This window comes from Thermobia domestica, chromosome 1 (genome assembly GCF_964235325.1).
Source record: "Thermobia domestica chromosome 1, izTheDome1.hap1.1, whole genome shotgun sequence".
Classification (NCBI taxonomy): domain Eukaryota; kingdom Metazoa; phylum Arthropoda; class Insecta; order Zygentoma; family Lepismatidae; genus Thermobia; species Thermobia domestica.
In genome coordinates, this window is record NC_137454.1 from 70,665,424 (window position 1) to 70,693,134 (window position 27,711).

The 27,711-nt window shown below is 35.0% G+C and overlaps 1 protein-coding gene across 14 annotated transcripts in view; it reads left to right on the forward strand.

The window, feature by feature from the left end:
- The window catches only part of Ndae1 (Na[+]-driven anion exchanger 1), a 518,135-nt gene that overhangs the window by 381,545 nt on the left and 108,879 nt on the right, over positions 1–27,711 (forward strand). For all 14 annotated transcript variants that reach the window (XM_081758609.1, XM_081758590.1, XM_081758579.1 and 11 more), the window contains exons 2-3: positions 7,423–7,520; positions 26,740–26,868. In XM_081758609.1, the coding sequence (XP_081614735.1) occupies positions 7,423–7,520; positions 26,740–26,868 (227 nt within the window). The remainder of the gene's footprint in view (positions 1–7,422; positions 7,521–26,739; positions 26,869–27,711) is intronic.

Sequence of the window (27,711 nt, forward strand, 5' to 3'; positions counted from 1 at the left end):
GTACTGAGGAGAGAGGTTCTTAATTCGACGCTTTTATGTATATGTTGCTTGTATGTTCATGCATACCTTCAACGTAGTTCCACTGATTTTCATGATTCTTTTTTTGTTTCAAAGAGTATACTTTCTCAGTGGTTCCGTATAATTTTTATTAGGATCTAATAATAATCTTTAGAGCTAGACTATGAAATTTTTCAACAGCTGACAGTATTAACATCGTAATTAATTGACTTCATTTTGTACATGTTCACGCATAAGTTCAACATATAAACATACCGATTTTATTAATTAATTTTTAGTTCCAAAGCGCATGCTTTCTTTTAGGTTCCACGTAAATTTTTATCATGATCTAGTGAAAGTCTTTCGATGAAACTCCTCAATAGATGATAGTATTAATACCGTGTGTATGTTCACGCTTAATTCCGTAACGCGACCGATATACATACATGCAGCCGCGAATCCAATGGCTATAGACCCCCTCCCCTTGACGTGCAGATATACACTGGATAAAGTGGGCTTCAGTCCTACTTTCTTTACGCAGGATAAAGCTGCAAACTATGGTTTAGTCCCTCCCTGGATCCGCGGCTGCATCACGGAAAACTGAAAAAAAGTATATTAAAAAAAACTTAAAAGAGATATAAACGACTTCACATGGAAAGTCAGGGAAAAATGGTGCATTTGAGGGAAGCTCAGGGAAAAAGACTGGAAATCAGGGAAAGTCAGTTGAATTTTAATTTCACCGTACCCAACCTATAATGATCACAATATGGGACGTTACCTAGATTTTTATGGGAGGTAAGTGGAATGTACGTATGAACAATTAATTACTATTTGTCTCTATAGAAGAAATGTTCTAATATTCACCGTTATTTATTCCTTATTTATATGTAAACATCATCCGACACCTGACATGAAAGTCAGGGAATTTCCTGTCAAAGGTCAGTGAAAGTCAGGGAAATAGATTTATCCATATCAGCAGGAATCCTGCTTCAACAAAAGCTTTTAAAAAAGTAGAGAATAATAAAAGCGCTATAAAAGGAAGTAGAAAATAATAATAATAATGTTTAAAAGCTGGAAATAATTTATTACATTTATCTATGATTTTTTTTTAAGTTTGTGCGACGCCAAATAAACTAATGCCTTGTAAAAGTACTACTCAAACTAATTGTGACACATAGCTCAAAATTTATAGACAATGGTAACAAAGTATTTTCAGTTTTTAAGAGCTTTTTATTATGCCATTTATGCCATTTAGTGCTTTTATTATTTTCTAATTTTTATAGCTTTTGTTATTTTCTACTTTTATTACTTTTATTATATTCCACATTTTACAACCTTTATTATTTTCTAATTTTAGAGCTTTTATTTTCTACTTTTAGAGATTTCATTATTTTCTACTTTTTAGAGATTTTATTATTTCCTATTTTGCACTTTTGTTGGAGTCTCTTAATATTGTTTTTTCAAAAAGGTTTTTTATTTTATTTTAAGAGATTTTATGTCAAGAGAAATCGCTGAAAATTAGTGATTTTTTTTTTTAAGAGTGACATCACTAGAAATGAGTGACAAATTGAAAAATTATAGTAAATTTCATCGGTAGAAATAGGTGGAACTTGGCATCAAAATTAAAAGAAAATTTCGTTGGTAGAAGACGATGCAAATTGCAAACTAACAGGTAGTTGCTGCTGTAGAACTGGGTGAAAATTGATAGCAAAATTGAAAAAAATCGCGTTGGTAGAAGTGTCTGAAAAATAGATTATAAAATTAAAAGAAAATCGCGCCTTTAAAATGGGATGAATTGATACCTCTTTATTACAAACTTTGTCTCCAAAGAAGAAGGTGATTGAAGCAAAATGGTGCAAAATGCAGCAAGATTGTGTGTGTGTTTTGTGAGATATTGGTCTAGACTCTAGACAACATGGCGGACAACGTAAATAAAGTTATCGTTATATTTGAGACATAGACTCAATCTATTTTGTAAGTTATATCCGTTACTTTTCTACTCAGAAACACAAGAATGTATAAATTTTACAGTGCCACAAAACATGAATTGGTAGTTTACTACATGAATGCCCTTGTTTTGTTGTTCTATAGTCGGAAGCATGCAGAAGTTGTTGAGAGGAATTTGTATTTTATTGCACTATTAAATCAATCTTTTATTTGTCATGTTTTCGTGACAAAACTTCTTTCAAATGAATATACGACTTTGAATCTCATCTAAAACATTGGAATTTCAAATAAATATGGCAATGAGATTCTTCATTCTGTAATATAGTCGATCATTTCCGCGTTCACATTCCAAGAAAAAAAAATCGTTTATTGTTTCATATGTCAAGCGAATGATTTTCAAATTTATATTACGAATTTCAATAATCTGATATTGTATTAAATTGTTTACTGCACCAGAGGCTTCAGTAGGGAAAAAGATATACTCGTATGTGGATATGTTCAGTTGATGATCGAAGAATATTCAGAATTCATGAAAGCCATATTGTTTGCCTATATGAAAAGTATTCTTAGCGTTTTAACTAACTGACTCTATGGCTGAAGGCAGGGACGTACACAAAAGGTGGATCCCGAGGGTCCGTACCCTCCTGAAATCCCGATGATTTTGCCAATTTTAACTCTGGAATACTAGAGTAGTTGAAAATTCACCTAAGAGTTTATTTTCGTAACGTGCAACTAGGTATTAATAATTACTACCTCGTGCGCCGTAGGTTCAGGCATTCTCCTTTCTTTGTGTGCAGTACAGAATGGCGTTCAAGGTCAAACAGCAGGAGTTTGAATGATTTTTCACGGAGTGATCGCAAGCAGTCGTGAAGCTTGACCCATACCAATTTCAGCATCCAGTAGAACGCAAGTGTGTGTTCTGGTTGTTAACCCCTATCCATGAATTTTTTCAATGTCGTCTCTCGCGCTATACGGAGAACATCTTCAGAGGGTACAATGTTATCGGATAGCTGCTAATTTTATTTCGTTTATTTTTGCTGTTATTGTTGTTGTCGTTGTTTGCATCACAATTGAGGCAAAACTGTTCTCTGATTGGTGCAAAGCCTAGGCTTCACGAGTCGTCGTGACCATGGGCGAAGTTAGGAATTGTCTCCTGAGGAAGCAGGACTTTTGTCTGCTCGAGGGCACGGTAAATACAAATCAAAATTGAAGGATATTATAGGTGGCATTTTTATTTTTTGTCAAAAAGTTGGGGGTTGGGCAATTCCCCCCTATGTCCCCCATTGCTCCGCCTATGGTCGTGACCACTATAGTGTTAGTATTACTCTTGGATAGATAATACTCAGTGACAGGTTCATTATTCACTATTCATTTCATTGTCTTTATCTGTGATAGCAAATATTGACGAACTAACGGAAAATGTTGTTATTTCCTTTTTCGAAGAAATTCATTTGGAATTATACAATAAATCACATATAAAATAGGCATTTTGAAAAATAGTGAAATTGCCAGTGCCCTTTTAGAAGAACTTAATACAAATAATTTTTACTTGAGTGAGGAATAACAGTCGGAATTAATGCACAACGAGCCTGATCAAATAGAAATAGATGGTGTTTTATGATTATGTTATTGACTATGACGATAGTTGTTTAGATTCTGATTTGAAACCTCACGAGTGTGTTTCTTCAATTGACTCCGAGGAAGAAAGCTTTTCAATATGATGTTCGAAAAAGAAGAAAAGTCGGTTCATCTCCAGTACAACATCCTTCAAAAGAAAGATGTAGCTATGGAAAAAAATATCCAAGAATTAAGAAATTTTTGCTGGAATTCACACCATCTTCCTTTGAAGGAACCAGTTGTCAAAGGAAGAAAAACTGTTGTGTGATCAACTAGTGAACCTCGCAACAAATCGAAAGTTTCTGCAAGAAATACAACATTCTAGGGTTGCTTCTGGAATGCCAGAAAATTAACTTCTGAAATGGACTACTAATCTTTGTTCATCGATGAAGAAATGCTTAATAAAAATATATTTTATACAAGCCTGAAGATAACACATGGAACAGCATATACTCGAAACCCAGGTTGGATAAATGACATAAATGTGTATATTGGCATATATTTGAATTCGAGGCATATATTGGAATTCTGTTTATTACAGGAGCTAGACAAGATAACCAGCTAAGGAGTCAGCTATTGGTTTACGGGGAGAGCTAGGTTGCCAAGTTTACCCAAGTATATATAGAGTGTTACAAAAACGTGTCGCAATATTTCGGAAATGGATTCCTCTCATTAAAATTAGAAAAAAATAGCTTCATATGGACATGTGGTCGGAAGTACATGTCCGTACTTATAAGGTTTCGTACTTATAGGGTGCCGAAAACGTCAAAATTAACTTTAAAGATCCATAGTTCCACTACTGTAGAACCTATCGTAGTCGGGTCAAGACACCACTGAGCAACTTTTATGTGAACTATCCAAATCTCCATCTTTCAGAACCTCTGGTACTTGCACAATCATTTTTAGATAGGATGTTTGGGAGTACTTGATCACTCTCCACCTACCTCTCTAAAAACGGGTGTGCAAGTACTGGAGCATTCTTAAACATGGATATTTGAGTAATTCACATACCAGTCCTTCAGTGATGTCTTGACCCGACTAGAAATATGATAGGTTCCGTAGCAGTGGTGCTATGAACTTTTAAAAGTTCACTTATTTCACGTTTTCGGCACCCTATAACTCCGAAACTATCCGCTTTTGAGCACAGCTCCATATGAACTTTTTGTTTTATTATTCCCAAAATATCGTGACATTTTTGTAGTATATATAGTATTATATTAATGAAAAAAGTGAAACTACTATGGCAGAGAATCTTTACTCCTCCCCAGCAAAATCTGAGATGTTGATGCTGTTTCTTGTTATGTCATTAACAAATTTGTCGAGTAATGTATATCTTCTAGTAAAATCTAAACATGTCCTCCTCACTAAAGTCTTTCACGGTCAAGTTGGTGGTAACCCTAATAAAATCAGTATTATTTAAAGAGTTATTACTAAAGAATACAAGAGCAGCAAGTTGCATTGGATTTAAACAAAAAATGTACTCGAAATGACCAGAGCAGATGTAGTACATTGTTGCTTCCTATAATACAAGTATAATACTAGCTTACGATACTAGCAATGGCGTAAGATGGGTCGTCATTCCAGTAACGTGTCAGTTCCTCTCTGCGGAATCCTTTAAGAGCGGATTTTCGTCAAAGATTATGTTCTTTGTGGTGCGGAGAGTGCTAAGACTTCTCCGTATTCTCTCCCCAGTTGGGCTGCTACTTCTCATGCATATTTTAGAAGCTTTGCAGTGCGAGGTTTCCAATAATGGCTGCTTGATGCCACTTCCGCTTCTGAGATATTCTCTCTCAATTGCCGACGTAGCAACTGCCGAGGGAATGTTCTCTGGCTTTCAGATGCATTACTACAACAATAGGATGTAACAATAGCAGAAACAATCAGCTGTATAATACAATGGAGGTGACAGTAGCTTATTCTCTTTATTATTATTATTATTTCTACCAGTTTAACAGATAAAATTATAAGCTGCAGGTTTTTATTTGTTTAGTTGTTTCAACAATTGTAATTTTTGAACAACTGTTACACTTAACGACACGAAAATGATCAAACTAAAACCTTACAAACTTCAAATGAAATCTTGAAGTTTTACGTCCCACGATTATGCTGGCTAGGCTAAAAGAGACGGTGATGATGAGAAATGAAGGAAATGGTGGAACGAAGAATGTGGGAGGAAACGGGAGAACCGCGAGAAAACCCACGCACACGATGTTCGTCCACCACAGAGCTCACTTGGCATGAGCTGGGACCGAACCATGGACCCCATACACAGAGGTGAACGCTTTATCACTGAACAACCTCGCCCCAATCTTACAAATTGAATAAAACTGTATGAAAAAGTAAATGAAAAAGTACTGCTACTTAGAACTCCTTTTAAGAGCTCCAAACTCTGGGATTGGTTTTATATATATATATATAAAATAAGAAAGTTTCCTCTCCTGGGGAGGGCGATCGCCCCTTCCCCCCTTCTGGGTCCGCCCCTGATTTCGGTGTCTATAGCCATTTTAGCCCGTCACGGATGAGCAATGGCGTTCCTCGGCAATAACATTATCCGGGAAAGTGAAGAAGGAAGAAAGGAATGGGGAAAGAATGGAGCGGCCTGGGACCTTTTTTTGTGTTAGCCCCGCCATGGCCGGTCCCAAGCCCGTGCTGAGAAAGGGGAAGGGACCCCCACCGGTTGAGTCTTGTGGCATGCATTGTGGCCACAGTGTTAAGGTGGGGGAGATTGGTTCGGGTGAGAGTTTGGAGACAGACTTTCCATTCGAGTGTCCTGTTTGAACTTCAGCTTCTCCTTGTGAGGTTGAATGTAATGCAGGACAACAACCTACCGGCGGTGGGCGTATCCCACTCCCTCAGAGAATGGGGTGACACACTAAGGTGTCAAGGTTAAGGGACAAATCTTGACGGTGCACTTCGTGCACGAGCAATAATAGCGTATATTGTGCAACTACGGGCGGGGTGCATTACTTCTTGCGGAACCCGTCCATTAAATAGACCGAACGGTCGCGGGCATGCTCTCCATGCATGCAATTAAGCGTGGCATAGTAGACCACTAGCTCACAATGTTAGGTACCATCCCGGTATTTGCTGGTGTGAATGAAGAAAACACAATAAATCCTTACTCAGGATAACTGGCCTAAAGAAGCTGTTACACCTTTTCGATTGAGTTTCCTCACCAGGAATGGAACCCAGAACCGCTCGTACCAAATAGGGTACGAAAGGATCTATGTACTACATAAATGAAAAATCTCACACAGTCAAGAATTCCGTCACAGCGTTATTTACATTTTCGTAGTTTTGATAATACGTGGACTGAAAAACATTTCAATTCATGGCCGCATCAATAGAACAATCTGTTCAACAATACTATAATTTCTGTGTACATTACCAGGTGTTCGATTCCCGATGGAGACACTTGCGTCGGGTGAAAATGTTCGCCAATATAGAAACTGCAAAATAATCTGAGCTCATTTTGTTATTGGGGTAAATTCCATTTTAAGCAGTAGGCAGTGGAGGCCGTAACAGTTCCACTGACCTCGTGGTGGGGGCGAGAACTTCGTGGGCCTGCTCAAGGTATCAATCTCGATTCCGTTATATCTCGATGTTAAAAACAAGAACATCAAAATTCAGTAAATTTTGTTCAAATCAATATTTTGCTTGTTTCTTTTTGAAACGCAAGCATCTATAAAACGACCAGCAAGCCCACGCATTTTTTATAGTTCTATTCTGATTAAATATCATAGTCAGTTATGGTCAGTTATACTTGTAGCTCTTAATAGTCTTATCTTTAGCACAGTCAAGAGTGTGTCCTTTCGCTTTAAGAAGATTTAATTAACAATATGCTATTTTGTCTCTTTGCAGGCCGTGGGTGATGGATCCAAACCCCGGAGACGATGAGGCGCCGAAGGATCCAGGCGCCCATCAAACTCACCAAAGCTACACTGAGAAGGACTTCGAAGGTAAGAAAGGACGATGCATTATTCATTCGTCTTTTGTTAGTTTCTTGTCTCCCAGACGGATTGATTGGCAGACAACGGAAGTTATTTTGCACGAAACATTGGTGGTATTGCGTAATGATATCATCAACTCTTCGTTTCTTGTTCAAAGTAAAACCAAGTCAAATCCAAGGGCGTCACCAGAGGGAAAGAGCAGAAGCAGTGAGAAGAGAGTAATTTTAAATGACAAAAAGGGAATCAAAAATTTTATGATTTGAAAGGCCTTTGCAAAACAAACAAACATTTTGATGCAACTACAGCGTATCTGCACGAAATGGAGGGCAAAGAAATTTCAGAAATTGACTTACAACCAGTGACGGCTTTTGAGGGACGTCACATCGATAAAAATTAACATCTTATCGCTACGAGCTAAAGGAACAGATGTTACCTGATATATTAAATTCTTGTATATAACAATTAGGACTTAAAACATGTTTTCTTTCCTTAGCTTGTAGCAACTCATATAATGTTATTATTTATTTATTTTATTTTTACTGATACGACTTCCTTCAAATCGATGTCTCTGTATGGTCTTCATCCAAAATGGCAAACAAACTTCCATGTAATACGGTTTTCCGGTACTATCTTCGTGATGTAGGAGATATCCGCTTTAATACTATCCATCAAATATAGTACTTTTTCTCTCCCTCTTCCTTCCATAATATGTTCTACCATGCTGTCACTAGCATTATATAGTTCTTCTGAAAGAATGTGCTAATCAGTTGTTTTTTTTTTTAAATTTTTAGTTTTATAATCTCCAATATTGACTTTCTTCTACGTTATGGATCACTAGCGGATCCAGAAGGATCGTTTGGGAGGGGCGGTTCGCTTTGTCGAAGATGAGCGTAGCTTCAAGGTGACCAGTATTTAATTTGCAAGAATGGGACTCATATGAATCCGGGGCTGGAAGGGGTAGGAAAAAAAAAGATGTCCAGATTCCATTTTGGGACACGATTTTTTTTTTTTTTTTTTTAGTAATGGGAATATTTTTTCTGTAGATTTAAATTAAATACGTACTTCCGTTTCGGAGACGTGACGGTGTCATGATTCACTTCACACACAGTCACCGCAACATATGAGATGCACTGTCTGGCACAGTACTTGCAAAAAAAAAAAAAAAAAAAAAAAAAAAAAAAAAAAGCTGTATTGACGATATCATTTATTTTAACGAAGGAGTGTACAATTTGCTCTAATCATTTATATTTTGAGTAACTTGCGGGACAGCAGTTAGAAAAATTAATACAAAATTAATCTATCTCTATATTTGTATGGGGTCCACGAAACATAGTATAATTATAGTTATGCTTACAACAACAATAAAATTACCTAGGGATATTATACTAGCCTTCGTCTAGGTGGGGCTCGCCCCAGATCCCCAATCTGCTCGACATACGGCCGTAGCAAATGATCCTACGTGGTACTGTGGCACAAGCGTTCTTCCTTCTGCCTTTCATATAGAATTGGATTGAGCAAAGACTGTGTCACGAAATTCAAACACCTCCTAAGGCATTTTAATGAATCAGCCCCACCTTTTTTCCTTCTCTTCTACGTTAAATGAAAAAAAAAAAAAACGTTCAATTAAATGTTGAATTATTTTAAATGAAAAATCAAACTACCAACTTTCATGTTTCTAACCGCAAGGGATCCCGAGATATGGCATCTTATAATAATAATAATAATAATAATAATAATAATAATAATAATAATAATAATAATAATAATAATAATAATAATAATAATAATAATAATAATAATGATAATCCCACCCCTTTTCTTCCCTTCTAGGTAAAATATTAAAAAATGCTGCTATACGTATTGGATTATTTTAAGCGAAAAGCCCATATACGAAGTTTCATGTTTCTAACCTTCAAAGATTCTTAGATATTGATATCTTATTATAATATTTGCAATCGCCGCCACTTTTTCTTTCCATCTATTTTTTCTCCGTTTTACTATAATATCAAAAAAAAAGTTGAAGCGCGTGTCAAATTATTTTAAATGAGAAATCCAAATGCCAAATTTCAAGTCTCTAGTCTTAGCGGATTCGAAGAGATGGCCACCTTATTAAAGTAATTTCCACCCCATTATCCCTTCCTTTCTTCGAATTAAAAAAAATCCTTCCTTAGTAATACCCTACGTAACAAATCTTATCTACTGTCCTAATTTCAAGTTTCTAGCTTAAGTAGTTTGGCCTGTACGAAGTTACTCACTTAGGATCTCGTCTTTCATGTATGAATTACAATAACAAGCTTGTGTTATTTCTCAAGAAAAGATGAAATGCCATTTGAACTCATAATAAATCCCTGGTCCCTTCCTAATGTTTCCGTGTTGAACCCCAAAAGTCACGGCTCTCTTTGTTGATCTAGTAGCTAGCGAACGTACCTTTGATCTTTGATGCAAGGGGTTCTGTGGTTTGATTCCCGGCGAGTGAGCATCGAACGGGATTCCTGAGCACTACAGTAGTTCAGATCCAACTTTAAACTCTAGTCCTCGTTCTGTAAAGCATCGCTTTTGGCAAACGACGTAAATACATATTAATCAATCAACCAACTGAAAAGTCTCAGTTTCAGCGAGCTTTGCGGTAAGGAGCGCTGAAGATTCTATATTTCTCTTTATTCAAGGTAAAGGTACTTGAAGTTTCAGGACCCGAATTCCATTCCCATATCCTATTTCTAGGACACAATTTTAAAATATATCTTTTTAGTTCAAAGAGTGAGCCCTCTTACCATCCTTCTTACAGCTGTTCGTCCAACGAATGAATCATATTCTCGCTCCTTTGGGACTTATGGTGACCGCTCCAAGGAACTAGGGAGAAAAGTATTCACAATTCAAATATGTCTGTATTAAGTACTATTAAGTACCACACATTTTGATTAGACTCTGCTTGTCACACATATTAGATCGGTCGGGAAAAAGACCATGTTAGTATTTACCAATCATAAATGCTGAAAGTTCAAAAAACCTTTGGAGGGGGCGGTCGCCCCCTCCGCCCTCCCCGTGGATCCGCTAGTGTTATGGATTGGGTCTATCTACTAATTTCAGACGAGGAAAACTTGGATTGCATCCAAAAAGTGTTTACTATGTCATAACTAACCTTAAAGAATAAGAAGCAAAGCATTTGCAACAACTTTGTTCGATAGTGAGATGAAAGGGTACACATTTACATAACTTCTGCATGTCTTGAAAACACATGCCAACTAAGTGTTTTTCACTCTCATAGTTGCACTGTTGGAGACGTCGAAGAAGGCTTCCATGGCGCGTAGCACCATGTTCTGCATATATATATATCACAGTGGGTTGTGTCGTCAAGCCTTTGATCGTATGCAAATAATAAGAAAAGAAAGATTCTACGAAATGTCTTTATGTAGGAAGCGGAACTTCAGCACTTCAACGATGGACACTGTTTGGTTCTAACAAGACGGCGCAACGACACACACATAACATGCACATATTTGTCCTCTATATTCCGAGAATTGTTGCCCAGTTCTTTGGTCTTCCCCTTTGGTAGTTTGACTTGTTCAACCGCTATCCAGATTCAACAGATCGTAACTGTTTTCTTTCGGAGCACTTGAAGGAAAGAATCCTTGTCCATCATTTGTATACAGTCAAGAAATACAGGACGTCAAACAGTCATAAAAGAATACTCGCAGTTCTGCGGTATGTGATGTTACGCGCTGTCGTCATACCTAACAGTGCGGGCGGCGGCCATTATTTTCAAGCCACACTGAAGTTTCTGTACGTTGTAAACATAATTGTCTGTACGTTGTAAACATAAACATTATTAGTATTATCATCTAAAATTCAAATATGTAATATTTTATTTCATGGTCAACAACATTATTACAAACAAGCTTTTAATTCTCTTAAAATTGGTAAATATAGTAAGTAACACTGTATTTACGTATTCACGACACGATACTGTATCTTAAAAAAAAAAATGGATCAAAAGATCCAATATATTTTAGGCAAAAAAAATTTTTAGGCGGCCTTATATCTGAAGAACTACATATAGTGTAGTCAAACTCAAACTATCAGTTAAGTCAGTATGATGTGCTCATTCCGTAAAAAAATACGAAAACTCGATTTAGGGGCCGTTCAAAAATTTTGTGGCCCCCTGATCCAAAAACTAATTATTGGCCAAGATCGCAAACTTTTGATCCATTTTGTGGATCACTCATAAAATTCTTGTTTTATTTGGTTAATTCTTACTTTCCGTAAATGTATGAGAAGTTTCGTGGGTAATTGTCATTACCATTTAATATAATAAAAAGTCATAATATAGAGTTATCCCCTACTCGCTAACATAGGTATCCTTATTACGGGTATTCTTTTGTTATTGGGAGCATTTCCTCATTATTTTGTGCGACACCCGACTATTTTCTTCGTTCTTCTCCATGGCAATCATTTGTTGTCTGTTTTGCGTAATGCCCATATTTTTGTTCGATAGAGCATACACACAAAATGTTTGACTAGCCTTAATATATATATATATATATATATATATATATATATATATATATATATATATATATAGAAGACAATCAAAATGAAATCGATGGGAGAAAGATTTATCAAGAGAATTGGGCATTTCTGAAATATAGCACGTTATTCTTGTGTATTGGACACCCATCACAAACTAAAATGATTTTTTTTAATATTATTACTTATAAGGAGACAACTGAAGATTTGAAGTTGGAACCCCCTGATAAAAATCGCTTGCTTGTTACTCCAAATCGTTTGCTGAACAGGAAAAGATGACAAGTGCTTGAAAGCTGTGTCAAGGTCGTGACGACATTGAAAGGAAAGAAAAGAACATTTCGTTTCGACGTTTTGGAGATGCTAACAAGCGTCCTTTTCTGTCGATAGTGTTTGTCGACGTCAATCTTCGTATGTGACATGAAACAGACATGCAAAATGGCTAACGAAAGGGAACAAAGTTATTGTAAAAGACAAAAGGTATTCATTACTTATACCGTAGAGTGGATGTTCTAGAATATTCAAATGAATCACGTGGAGCAAAAATATCTCTTGTCTTTATATATATATATATATATATATATATATGCGAGATTATGTTGAAGAAGAAAAAGGGAAATCAAGTGTTGCCAAGTCTGTCCAGCTCGTTCCACACCCAATTAAAAACAATGTTTGCATGAACATGTTAAAAGCTGTGTGTACTCTTGGCTCCTCCCCCTCCCTAAGTCCACGAATTTTATTATAAAAAGTTTTTCTTTTCTAACAGTCTCATTATTAGTATTATTATTTACCAATGATTGATCGCTTAGCAACTGCAACATTGGTTGTTGTACTTAATATAGCTACTGTTGGTTCGTACCTAAAAAGATTAAACGAAGAAAATCAATATGCGGCAAAGTATACTATCCAGTATACATTCAACAGTAAGTGCGTGTACTTTCGAAGCTTCTTAACCCTTTTAAATTCTGGCTTTTTTAAAAGGTAAATTATCTATCTATAATATCTATAGACTTTCAGTGAAGCAGCTAGAGCATCATTCCTATTTATCCAACGGATCATGGTTCGGACCTCATTCTCTTTAGAATAGAACAACCTTTCAAACAGTACCATTCACATTCCCCTATCTGTCTCTGAGGCGGGAAATTTTGAGATAAATCGGGTTGTTTTCTGATTTTTTTAAAAAATTGAGCCCTCTGGACCCCATTGTGTTAACGCATAGATCTCAAAATCAACTGCAAAATACTAAGGGGTGTATTAAATGTATGTACAAAATTTCAAGTTTCTATCTTGAATAGTAAGAGGGGCAAAAATATTTACCAATGAACTAAGAACATCCTATTTATCCTAGGATCATGTTTTGTACCTCATTCTCTTCAGAATAGAATAGCCTTTCAATGGTATCACTCACATGATGCTATCATGTTCCCAAGGAGGGAAATAGGGATTTTTGGTGATTTTTTTTTCTTATCTTTGGTATCTCGTACTCAGTTCATGTTCCTCCTTTTATCTGTCTGTATATTTCTTTTCCCAACTTTTAGCAACACTTCCTTAAGCACTTTTCGTTCCATTTAGCTTATTTTTTATTCTTTTCCATACCCAAATTATGTTTCCAGTTGTTGTTTTTTTTTTCAAAATGTCCAACTGTCTATAACAGTTCAAAACTACACATGAACCATCGTGCTTAGGGTTATCAGATGTCTTTTTTTTTCTTCCTGTTCTCTTTTTCGAGCCCTTAAAATTGGTCCGTTTTTTTTTTTTTTTTTTTTTTGACGGGGGTACAAGCAACTGTTATATAATTGTCAGTATATAATTGTTAATGTTAATATTGCTTCAATGTTCAATTTCCAAGGAAATACAACACATCCAGCTGTTAGCGCGAAGGAAATTTAGTAATGTCCATAATCGGTAATTTAAACGCTTATTTGTAGAAATTACATTTTCTCGCTATGCTATTAAGAGATTTGTATTTTTGTAAAATCTGAAAAAAGTCCTCTTTTAGAAGTCTATCGTATGGTAACACTAATTCCATTAAGTCTTTTTAATATTTAATCATTGACCTACAAAATGTGTGTTTCAGTTACTGAGTTGTTTTATTCATTTGTACTACAAATATAAATTCTAACTATCGTTAAATGAAACCACTCAATTAACACGGGGAAGCGCTAGATAGATATTTAAAGCGTTTATGGTAGAATAAAGGAAGGAAAAGGTTGCTTATTAGCCTATTTTTAACGTGCTATTTAATGTTTGTTCTATCATATAAATATACATATTAACAGTTATTTTTGTTCTGTTATGTATGTAGGAGTAGTTTAATCGATTTTTTTTTTTTAACTGATATTCTGTAACTTTACGGAACCGTGAGTTTAGCTTTGTAGTACTTGCACTTCGTACTAATAATAGTTCTTTATTCTGCACGGTTGAGAGAGGAAGCCGATGTTGCATCGGACCTGAAAACTCATTAACTCAGAATATCTAATAGTTGTTGGAATTCCGCAGCGTAGTTGGCAATTCCACCCACAATAACTGCTCTAATCAATTGTGACTTATATACCCTTGGTAATGTCAGAAGTGTGTGCTGCTCTCCTTTTAATGGCTATTATCAGCGTCCTGCTTGGCGGCAGCTGGTTCCGGAAATGCAATTACACCGGAAAATTGTCCTTCAGGACAGCCATTAGCTTCTACTGTAGTAGTTTATATTCACAACAGTAATGTGAGCAATACATGGGCATCGTCAGGTAACTATGCAACATTGATTTTGAGTTAACTCAAATTTACATAAACAAATATCTGAATTAAAAAAAAAAAAAAATCTCCCGTAGGTGATGCAGTATTCACACCAAATTGTAGAGCTCTCTTATCACTGCTGTAAAAATGCTTTTTGTGAAGTATAATTTTTTCTTTTCACCTTGGTCGGAGATCGATTAAATTGGAGTCCATGAGCTCCCTTGCAGCTAAATGATCAGCTTTCCAACCCAGGAAAATCCAGGTTTGATTCCCGGTTGAAGTTAGGCTTACCGCCTTTTGGTCAACCTAAAGCAGCACACACTTATTACCATGTACAGACCGCTAATTTCTCACATACCCAAATTCGTACATGAAACAATTCATTAAGGATAATAGAAAGAAACTCATATATTCATGGATGGAAATTGAACTGAAAAATAATAATAAATAAACCATAAACACACGAAGTGAAAGCTTATAGCTTCAGCTTGTTGGGGTTAGCTCAACAGAATTTCTAAGACATTTGAACAAGTCAAAGAAGGATCACTGACGATTATTTCACTCCTTCTAACATGAAACATTTTAACAATAGAACCGTATCAATATCTTGATAGTTATAGGTATACATCATGGGTCAAAATTTTCAAAGAACTTTAAGTCACTAAAAATTTATGCCTCATATTTTGTGTTTTGGATTATTTGGCGTCTCGCCATGTAATTCGAAAAATTTACTTAAAATTTTGGATGTCCTGCTTAATTCGGAACAGGTGATAACCCTAGTTGGAGTTCATGTGTCACGTTACTTGTAATTACATCCGCATTTCATACAGCCTTGATGTTGCTTATGATGCTCAAAAAAGATCTTGAACCTTAAGACAAATATGCAAATCTTGATTCAGGCTTGTACAGTAGAAGGGTGGGTGGAGAAGTAATCTCCCTGCTTCTTTCTTGAATTTCAGAGCTTTGCCTCTCCAGTGGATAGTAATCGCTTTCCAAAAATTTCCGAAGGCACGTGTCTTGTTAACTGGGTACACAAGTTTTTGCTCAACTTCAATGTGCCTTATTTGTCCCATAGGTCACAATTGTGCCTATATTTGGCTTGGTTTTTACTTTATACTAAAGCACTGGGATAGAAAATGTTTATAGTGTTCATCAAATTAGAATTAGGGTAAACATAATTTGATTGATCTCCTTGAGCTACATCCAAGATTAACCGTTTTCTGGCTGGTAATAATAAAAATGCGTAAATAAAAGTTAAAAATAAAAATAGATCCGAGTAAATCCAATAGGCTGATAATAATTAGTGTAGAAATTCCCATAGAGAAAAAATCCTATAGTGATAACTGATAACTCTAGTAGATGTGGTCAGAAAAGCACTAGCTGCACATCTCCCGGTGTACACAAGTACAGGACGAGTTGATTTATGAAGTTCGATGCTCCCTGTGCCTATGCGTGCAGCTCTGCGCTGCCATCTGTTGATGTATTTCAGAACTAGTCTCGAAACTTTTTGATACCACCTTGTACATGATAATGAAAAAAATGAAATGAAATCTTTAAGTTTAACGTCCCACAGATATGCCGGTTAGGCTAAAGGAGACGGTGATAATGACAAATGAGTGAAATGGTGGAATGAAGAAAGTGGGAGGAAACGGGAGAACCCCGAGAAAACCCACGAGCACGGTGTTTGTCAACCACAAAGTCCACACGGCGCGAGCTGGGATCGAACCAGGGACCCCAAGCACCGGATGTGAACCCTCTACCACTGAGCCACCGCGCCCCCTACATGATAATTGCATCAGCAATGTGATATAACAAAACTTGACCCGGCTTCCCTCGTATTTCACCTTCACTCCCACGCTTGCAGGGTAAAGGGCCAATTTACGCATGCAGGAACAGGCAATGTTTTGTAAAACAATAACTGTCTTCTCCTGTTTTAGTTACTCTTTGGTTCACGCCTTACTTCCAAAAACTACCAGCTCCCTTATCACGTATTGGCTCAGAAATTATCAGAAAAGTAATGTACCGGTATTATACTGCCAAGTTAGCACAAGATCCTTGGTTTCACTCGGGATTTTTTTCGGCTGTACTTCATAAGATCTAGGATGTCATTTTCTGCAAAAAGTTAATTATTTTTCGTATGAGAGATTTGCGCTCTCTTATCACTTTCAAAGGAAACTATTTACTGCATCATACTTCTGAGCCCACAATAATTACAGCTTAATTACGTAAGTTTCTACAGTGTTTACCTCATAACAATAAAAATGTAACTGAAATTATTTACAATTCTGTTGAGAAATTGAGAAGAAACACTGTAGAAACTTTCGTACTCACTTACTCAACTGATGCAATTTACGCATTGGAAAAATGTAGTTTTTCGTGCATTGTCACAATATATCACCGTGTGATATTTTACAAATTTTGCTCCTAGACAGCTGCTGGCGGAGATGTGTTTGTTAGAAGAATACCTATGTAAGCACAGTGGACGTAATATGGCGCTCGTAAAACTCAAAGTTCATGCAACGATCGTAAAAGTTTACGCAATGTAAAAGTGCTAGTGTTTGTTGCTTGTATCACGTTGTTAGTCAGGTACTGAAATGAAAAAAAGAAAAGACAAAGAGAGTATAAAAGCTAATCTCCGGAGAACAAATCCGTGATTAAATCAAGGAGTTTTCAAACTGAGTGAATGAAATAACGCCACGCTCTTCGTGCTACTATTTCTGTCCAAATATAGCCACACTAAACTTTCTTTAGAATATGGATCAACCGGATGGGATAGTTACAATAAAACGAAAAATGAAGCTAAAATTTCTATCCCGTTTTACCATGTTACTTGGACTTTTGTAGTAGTTTTGGAAACTATTCTTGACTATTAGATTTCCGTGATTCAAAATCGAATGAAATATCAATATAGGCTAATTGGACCATAACTTATGAAAATAACTTACATAAAATCTAAATGTATTGTTTACGTTATATAGTACCGCATCAATATCTTGGTCAGTGTCTTTTCTTATTTCATACCAGTGGTGCTAACAGAAATATTATAAAATCCTATCTTGAGGGGCAAAAATTCCTATTTTGCTCTTGAATTTTCCACGCTATACTAAATAACCAAATTTTCTGAACTTGGAAAGCATGAACATGAAATTAGTATATATCAGTCATTTTTTCGATATATGAGTGAATGATCCAAAAATTGTGATCGTCTTCGTTTATCGAACAGCTTATGAACACATATTTTCCTTAATTGAAAGAGACAATTGAAAATAAGAACATTATACTTGAGTTTAGTATTTCCAACATGCTTTTGTGCCATGATCTTCCACTAAACGTAACAAAACTAGAGAGACTTCATTCTTCAGTCATTTCGTATGAAACTTTTTGGAAGTTGACGTTTCTTGTTTTACCTTCTTTCGTTAATTTTGTTTTTTCTTACATTTTTATTTTTTTATTATTATTATTTTAGAATACCAGAGTACAATTAACGTTCCTTGGCGCTTGATTTTTGAGATTCACAAGTCTCTGCATATACTACTTTAACTACTAATGAAATTTGACAATTAGCATTATTTTCATGTTTATTGTAGACTCATTTGTCTACTCACCCATAGACAATTTTGTTGGCATCATTGGTATAGGTATATGAAATATCCCGTTAATCTTACCAATTTTTACGAAAATTCCCTTTATCTCATTTCGAAATATCATCGTCAAGAAACCCCACAATATGTTTTCCCCATGGCTTGGCATCACTGTTTCATACCTCTCTCTTAAGCTCTGGAGTTTTTATTCCCTCGGCAGGGACATACGCAGGGGGGTGGGTCCTGGAGGTCCGGACCCCCGAAATTTCGACTTTTGTGTAAATTTAGCCTAATTTTAGGGGCATTTTTAGGAATTTTACTATAAAAATACCCTCATATGGAATTTGGACCCTCCCAAAATAAATTCCTGCGTACACTACTCTTCCTCGGATAGTTATATTAACGGCGTTGAGTATTTGTGCCATCAATGTTTTTCAACTCATACATTTATATGAAATATTGTTGGCATCTGTTTTCTTTGAAATGAATGGTATTTTAATGATTTTGATTTTACTGATTTCTTCTTTGAATGTATTTATATGTCTGTCACTTTGTGAAAATTAAATTTTGTTGTCAATAATTTTAAAATATTTAATAATCAAAATCAATTTAAATAATTTTTAATTTATACTTAATGCAAATTCATTTTGTAAAAGCAAGAGACATTTATCAAGACGTGAGGAAGAAGAAATCAATGGAATTATATCATGAAAAGTTCACTTTGTTTCTAAGAATAATTCTTCATATAAATCAATGAACTAGCTATTCAATACCATTAAACAATATCTTATAGTAATAATAATCTATGGCAGTAGCGTACGCAGGAATTTATTTCGGGAGGGGTCCAAACTCAATATGAGGGTATTTTATATTAAAATTCCTAAAATTGTCCCTATAATTAGGCTAAATTTACACAAAAGTCGAAATTTCGGGGGGAGGGGTCAGGACCCCCAGGATCCACCCCCTGCGTACGTCCCTGATCTACGGTACATGGTCAAGGAGGCTTAAGTCACATTTTAGTCGTTCCTACTTTGTGGTACAATATTAACAAGGAAAACATAGTCTTTCGTTTGATATTATGGACTTACATTTAGGTGCAATTACCACTGTGCTTTTAAGACATATTTTGGAACATTTACTCGGTATTAAGGGTTTATGTCCACAGATTTTGAAGTCTGTTTGGCTCTGCTGAAAAACTTTTTTTTTCTTTTTACTTAACCCGTTATTATTATTATTATTATTATTATTATTATTATTATTATTATTATTATTATTATTATTATTATTATTATTATTATTATTAATAATAATTATTATTATTATTATTATTATTATTTTTATTATTATTATTATTATTATTACCGAAATTCACTCGTTAATTAAACCACTGTTACTAATAACTAATATTCTCATTACTTCTAACCAAACGTAATCTGTACCAAAATAAATTAACCCAAAACATTAGTGATTATAGGCTCATACCTTATTATTAATCATTTTGTACCTTCTTGTTGCGTGAAGAGAAGTCCTCGTATTTTGCAGAACTATTTTGTAGAAATCGTATCGTGACACGTCATTTTCAAGTTCATCTGAACCCAAGTTTCGGCCATCACAATTTCCATTAACATTCTGTTTCTATCATCTGACTATTATAGAGCCTTCACTACATTAAACACTACTTTTACATGTACGTATTACTGACTGGTATAGTGAGAATGTGTATTGCATTTTTTAAACGTGTTTGGTATATTTGCTTCCTTGAATAAACGTATTCCATAATTAACCACCATTATTATTATTATCCTACCTGCCCATCAAGTGTGGATATCATATATTTCACAGAAAACTCATTGTATGGTTTATTTCCATTGAAATTATCTTTAAGTTTCTTCTCCACCCTCCCTCTGTTAAATCATTAAACGAAAGCTGTGTTGGTGCTGCGCGACAGACCCAACAATGAAAATAATTTAAATCCAACATTTTGTTACAATTTAAGTTCAGCGCTTGTAAATAACTAATTAGTGCTCGTAGATTTAGTTTGTTGGCTCTTAGACAGTGGCGGCGATTGGACGTTAAAAGTGGAACGAAGGGGGGGGGGACAAGACATGATCTGAATATTTCTATATCAATGTTACTTTTTCTGGTTGTTTCTAACACTTTGTTTGACGAAAGGTTGCATAACTAATAGAATATTATCTTTTTTCAGGTAAACTACCGTATATCGTATTTCATATTGCATTAAGTAAATTGACAAGAGCAACGCAAATAGATACTAGCCCTTTGTACTCTTAAACAACAAAAGTGTACAAAGAGATTTGATTCCTTGCTTATGAACATCTTAAAATTCTGTCTGGGAAATTGTGTGATCAGATTATTCAATAACAAATTTGCAAAATAAATACATAGAAATCATAATACTAATCGTAGTAATGGATAATGAGGCTTGTTTTGTAGAAGTTATATTGAAACAGGGGATTAATGAACAACTTATATTTTTAATTCCCTATATGCCACTAAATGTATGTTATTACTCTTAGAAAATGAAAAATAGTAAATAATACAAGCATATGCTACGACATTTAAAGAAACAGGCAATTGCAATATTAATTGCTTTGAATGGCAATTAAAACGCAATTTCCGTAGCTTTAACTCCACGTGAAGACAAATAATCAATACGAACTCACGCAACGGCAAATATTATATGGCACCATTTTTTTCTATGAAGTAGTAATACATACAAAAACTTTACATTTCCAAATGAAACTATATATATTAAGGGGTCACTTGAAAAAAGTGGGGGAAACTGCCCCCTCTTGCCCCCCTGAGCTCCTCTGTGGCTAAGCGGTTAGCGTACGCGCCTTTGGCGTGGGAGACCCGGGTTCGATTCCCGGCGGGAGCTCATGTGGTTCGGATTCCACGTTAATCAGTAGGTCCACGTCTCATATAGCCTCGCTGCTGAAAGGGACGCTAAACTAAAATCAACTCAACTCAACTGCCCCCCCCCCCTAATCGCCGCCATTGCTCTTAGACATGTAGAATGTGTGTTTCAAACTCGGACACTCTGGGTAGTGCCCGGCGATATGGCAATCCTCACATCAAACAATACGAGAATTTTGAAAGTAGAGGTCGTTTAATACTTACAATGTGCTATTAAATAAACCTTTTTTCTTGCTTTCGAGATCTTTCCTATAGATAAAGCAGAAATTCGAATCATTAATTGCTCACTCATATTTCCAGCCTATAGGAAATTACCTTGAAACACTTATTAGGTCATTTAGCGGCGTTTTTCAGATACTATCTGCTTAGTTTCTAGATTTTTGATATTCTTTTCAACGAACTTAAAACTTTTTTTTTTTTTACTGAATTGTCTATATCTCTGTGTGTGTGTCTATTATTTGTGACTTTTTTTTAATTTGGAGCCCTCCATTTGACAGAACATCAAAAACTACCTGAGAAAGTGATGGAATTTTTCGTGTCACTACCGTTCTCGAGATATTGGTCAAAACATTTTCGATTTCGAGAGATTTAAGGAGCCATATCTCGGGAACCGCAAGTCACAGAGAGATCACATTAATGTTGATCAATACCTAAGAGAATGGTGAACATTTTGGTACCAAATACTAACCGTAGCCACTTGCCAACTAAGGGGTCACCGTTTCCCAGATATTGGCCAAAAAAGTTTGGATTTCGGGAGATTTAAGGAGCCATATTTCGGGAACCGTAAGTCATAAAGAGATTATATTTTGAAAATTTTTCAATTTTGAGTCCTCCATTTTGAGCATGTGCCTTCGCAGAACGTTTTAATAGAACTGTTAAAGAAAACATATGAAAAAAATTTAGTACTCAAGGAAATTATAAATGGATAGAAGAATTTTTTAATGAGTATAATAAAGTACATAGGACAATTGGCATGAAGCCTATAGAAGTTAATAAGAAAAAAATAATTCTTCATAAGTTCGTTCTGGCAATGCTCTTGGAGCATGCTCAACTGGTTTGTATCTGAGTTATTCACTGAAATCCAAGAAAGTAGAGGGAAGCGTAGTGAAGTTGAAAATTGTGCAAGTTTTACCTTCAACTCTGAAACATTTTGGGTTTCTTTTGTTTTCCACCCTCACTCCGTAGAAAACAGAGTGAACTGAAACAAAAACTTAATTAATTGTAAACACAATAGATTGAAGATTGTGCGTGGATGTATGAAACAGCCTACTTAACTCTGTATTTCGTAGCAAAACATTTCGCAACTAACTTCAGCTGGAAGACAAAACAATCTACTTTTAAGACCTTGATGGACTAGGAAATTTCAGCAATGATGGAAACTTTTAAGTAAATGGAATTGTTTGTGGGCTTGGCGTCTTTCAAGATGGCTGAAAGATATCTCCTGCAACTAGATCACTCATTGCCTAGCAACCAAGTCTGTAGAAGACATAGAAGCAAATAAGGAACCAATTCCATTTCGTTGTTGCTTAGTGACATAACTGCATCATACCATTCTTTGTTAGTATTTGTGCATGAAGGACGCAGGTTGAATTACAGACCTTTGTAACGTCGTGTGTATTGTTATTAAATGACTATATAAGACTTATTCTCATACAGATAGAATTAAGTCTATCATATCAAAGTATAAAATGATTAGTTAGCTATCGTAATGGAGAAACCAAGTATCGAAAATAGGTAAAATAAATAAATAAATAAATTCATAAGCAGATGCACACCTAAATAAAATACAAATAGAAAGTTATCCTATAGCTTAATGGATGGGTTTATCATGACGTAGAGCAGGGCGGCTCTACCATATGTGCAACACATGCATTTTCGTGGGGCGACAAAAACTACCATAAAGTATACAAAATTAATATAATTTACAATGAATATTTATAGTTCACATTTAATTTCTGGCAAACATACTGCAACTTTGTATGTTCTCACCGTCGCTACAACCCGTCTTATTTATTCATTGATTTTTATTAGTAGTAGTATTAGGGGAATTCTGTACTTTCTTTAGCGCTACTAAAATTTTATGTGTTTTGTCTAAGGGATGAAGGCGGATGATGCTATTGCATGGGACTTCGGGCGGCCCTGCATACGAGTTTGCCACTACTTCCGGTATTATTTGGTTCCGGTGGATTCCAAAGAAATGTATTACATATAAGACTTAGAATGGTTATGGTTTTCGTAGACTCATAAATATTAGAATTAAAGAGAAAATTGTAATTTTCGTCTAAATTTCCGATAAAAAACTTTAGAGAACAAATAGATCAAAGGTAATGAACGTAAGGAAATGTATTGCATAAAAAATAAAACTAAATTTAAATTGTATGCTATTCTGCTTTCTTTTCCTAACAGCCACACTATTTGGAATCTACAATTTCTTCATCCCGCGTTGTCTGAGTTCAGTTCCCGGTTGGATTCGTTTTAACATCTACATTAAGTGTTTCTTCCAGGTATACTTCCGGGGTTAACTACTGAAGATGACCAAACTCCTCCCCTCTTCCCCATCGGAGCTAATAATATTAGATTACGATTACATTTCACTCTTGGTTCAGGGCACGTCCTTTTAGTAAATAATATCCCAGTGTAACATCCTCATGTTCTGATTTTGCTCCCGGACAACATTTTCTGGAAGAAAGTTTATCTACACTAAAGATCAACATTTTCTCTTTCCTTATTCTCACTTGATCTATCATTCCCTTGACTTCTGTATTCCTTCTTTATTTTATGTATTGTGTTTTATTACTTTCTTGTCCTTCTCTTATGTCTTCTCCTAGAAGTTCAAAGGTATTCTTTCTAGAGACGTCACTGGCCTTAACTTTCAACTCCATCTTGTGTATTTACAGGAAACCTTTCATGTTTGGAATTCTGTCTTTGTCGTCCAGTAATTTCTTAAAACTTTGTCTCTTTCCACTTTCTATTATCTTCTCTATTACTTCTGCTTTCATATTCTTGTATCCTACTATCTTATAGGTCTCATCACACAAGTCCTCTAATTTCTCTTTATACCATTTCTCTTCCATCACTACCATTGCCCTTTCTCCAAAAGAATGTGTCTGATGAAGGCAGTGATATGGTGCTGAAACTATAACACAGATTGTTAATAAATAAGTAATTGATTTGGTCAGATTTTATTTTTAAGTTAAAATAGGTCCCTTATGCTCTGAGAATCAATTAAGGGGACAGACTACTAAATATTTTTCAAAAGTTAACAATTTTTCTTTTCCCAGTCTTTCGTAAACAAAAAGAGATAATGGAACGTAATTTACCTCAATAATAGATAATGTTATTCTACACCCGAAAATACAAATCGGAAGAATTTTCAGTCTTGCCATCCTTAGAAATTACAGTGTGACCAGAATTTGAATTACCCAAAAATCTAGGTTAAGGCAGCGACTAGAAAAATGAATTCAACGATAATTGATGACTTATTATGTTATCTGTGTTCCTTGTTAACTACTTTTTAAAATAATATTTGTATTTATTTTGTAATAACTTATTTATTTTGTAATAACGTATATAAGTTATTACAAAATAAATACTGATATTTTTAAAAAAAGTAGTTAACAAGGAACACAGATAACATGATAAGTCATCAATTATCGTTGAATTCATTTTTCTAGTCGCTGCCTTACCCTAGATTTTTGGGTAATTCAAATTCTGGTCACACTGTAATTTCTATGGATGGCAAGACTGAAAATTCTTCCGATTTGTATTTTCGGGTGTAGAATAACATTATCTATTATTGAGATAAGTTATATTTCATTACCGGTATCTCTTTTCATTTACGAAAAACTGGCAAAAGAAAAATTGTTAACTTTTGAAAAGTATTTAGTAGTCTGCCCCCTTAACTAAGTGCGAAGGCCTAGGATTTGTTCTGACCCCGGTAATTCAATTGCCTGACAAGCACAACCACATTTCCTGTCTCACAATGTGCACACATGTTGCAAAACTACTAGCGTTTCCATATCAACACAAGTGCATATATTTGGAACTTTAAGACAGCTATGTATTTTTATGAATGTTTCTCCAGTACGAGCAAAATATATGCCTAACATACTCGAAACTCGACCCGAAACGTGCTCATTTACGAAAGAAAATGTAGCTATTTTATAATGAATTACGGTACTCACCTACTTGCGTTCGTATATCAATTATTATAGGAAAGCATCATTTGGAATGCTTTATTCGGATCCTTCTCTTCAGGAACAAACACAAACTTAAGTCATTTATTACAGTAAGCTCCCCCAGTTCAGTCATATCAACACAGTGGAAATTGTGGTAAATCACAGTTCCCAGGAAAATTGAAGGCAACTACTATTTTTTAAAAAAAATGAATCTACGTATACGTTTAGTGCACTGAACACTCCACTAATAGCCTGTTTGAATTTTTCTTTTTTATTCAACGTTTTATCAACAAATGAATTCTTCTATAAAAATATTCGAAACGTTGTCCTTATCGCTCACTGAAAAAGAGATTTGAATCGATGTATCCTATAACACTTCATTTTATGTGGTTTAAGGTGGTATGGCTACAGTGAATAAGAACAACGATTCGAACTTTTATAAGAAGAGTTTCATTTGTTAATAAAACCTGAAATAAATAAGGAACAATCAAACAAGGTATTAGTAGGGTTTTCAGTGCACTAAATGTATACGTAGATTCATATTTGTTGTATATACAAAGAAAATAGTAACTACCTCCTAAATTTTCGACTAAACTGTGGCATAATTACAGCTGAATTCAATCAGTGATATGCTGATTCTTCTTCTCCAACAAAAAGAATTATTGTTATTGGTTTTGTTGACTTAGACGTAAGACTTCACAAAACCTCAGGGAAAGAAGTCGTGCAGTGTTAAATCGTGTGATCTCGATGGTCAATCAGCTGGCAGCCACGCAATGTGGGTGTTCATGGCTGCTATAAATTTTTTCAGTACCATCTAGTCAACAGAACGAAAATGGCGTGCAAATAAAAGCTTGCATTCCCATTGGGAAATTATTTATTAATGTATAGAACGCAGCTAATGTATTCCATATGGAATTACATTATTTATATCTGGATTATTATCGTAACACTGGTTCTCAGCACCAACTTATGCTTAATTATGAGTATCATATTGCAATTAAAGTATGCTTCCTACCTTTAAATTTTTTGTCTATTGTGCATAAATTGACAATGAAAATATGAAACTGTGTGTCATGTATAGAATTGCTACTTTGTGTTGTACATGCAAAAATTTATTTTTGTCGGCGATTTCATATTTTATAAGCTTCGATTAAGGACATTTAACTTTTTTTTCTTTTAATGTCGTTGCGGATGCTGATGACAGAATCTATTACCCAAATTCTTTACTTTGATCTTGAGAATCTTGTATTTATATTACTTTAATATTATTTTTTTCCTCTTTAGGTCACCGTGCTCACACGGTGTATGTTGGTGTTCATCTCCCTGGACACAAAAGAAGGTCACACCACCGAAGGCACCATCGTCACCATCACAAGTCCTCACAAAAGGATTCTGACAGCGATGACAGACCCGGTAAGTGATTCACAGGCGCAGAGCACAAGGAAAGACAATGTGTTCTTTTGATAGGCACCATACCATCGGATCTTCAACAGGTATTATGCACAAATTTAGAAGTTACTCTGATGAAATAGTTTCAGTTTTGGAGAGTGAATTTTAGACAGAAAACCAAATACTGATCATAGGATTGTAATATGTTGCTATTTTAGGTTTTAAATGGAGAACTATCTTGAGATTTTTATCAATTGGTTTATATTACGAAATATTTTCGTTTTTTAATTTGAAGCACCGAGTAAATACATTTTGCTTGGTATAAACGAAAATTTCATTGTAAAGATATTTTTAAAATATTGAACTGACCTTCAATACGAAGCTAAAAAGGAACATCATAATATATTGCTTAAGGCCTAATGTACAACTTAAGCCTCTTTACCTTTTCTCTTTTAATCTACCTGAAAGAAACTTAATTAGATTAACCGAAATATTGTGGTTCTTTTTAACATCTAGTGTAGGCGGGTCATTTTCATATTTTTAAAACTGATATAGTATTATGTGGAGTTAGCAAGAAATTTTGATATGTACAAAGCATAGATACATCGCATTCTAAACTTATTTTTCAAATGAGGATACTACTTCTGCTAATTGTTTTCATTCACGGAATTAGAAATAAAGTAATTAAAAAGCTGACATGTTGCTACATTGAGATCAGCATCTAGTACAGCTGACGTAGATTATATTAATGCTACATTGGTAAGTATGTTAAATATTTGTGAATAGATATTATATTACCTTATGTTTGTAAATGAATGTTTATACATGTGTGTATGTGTACATTCGTTATGTCTTGCCGAATGTGGA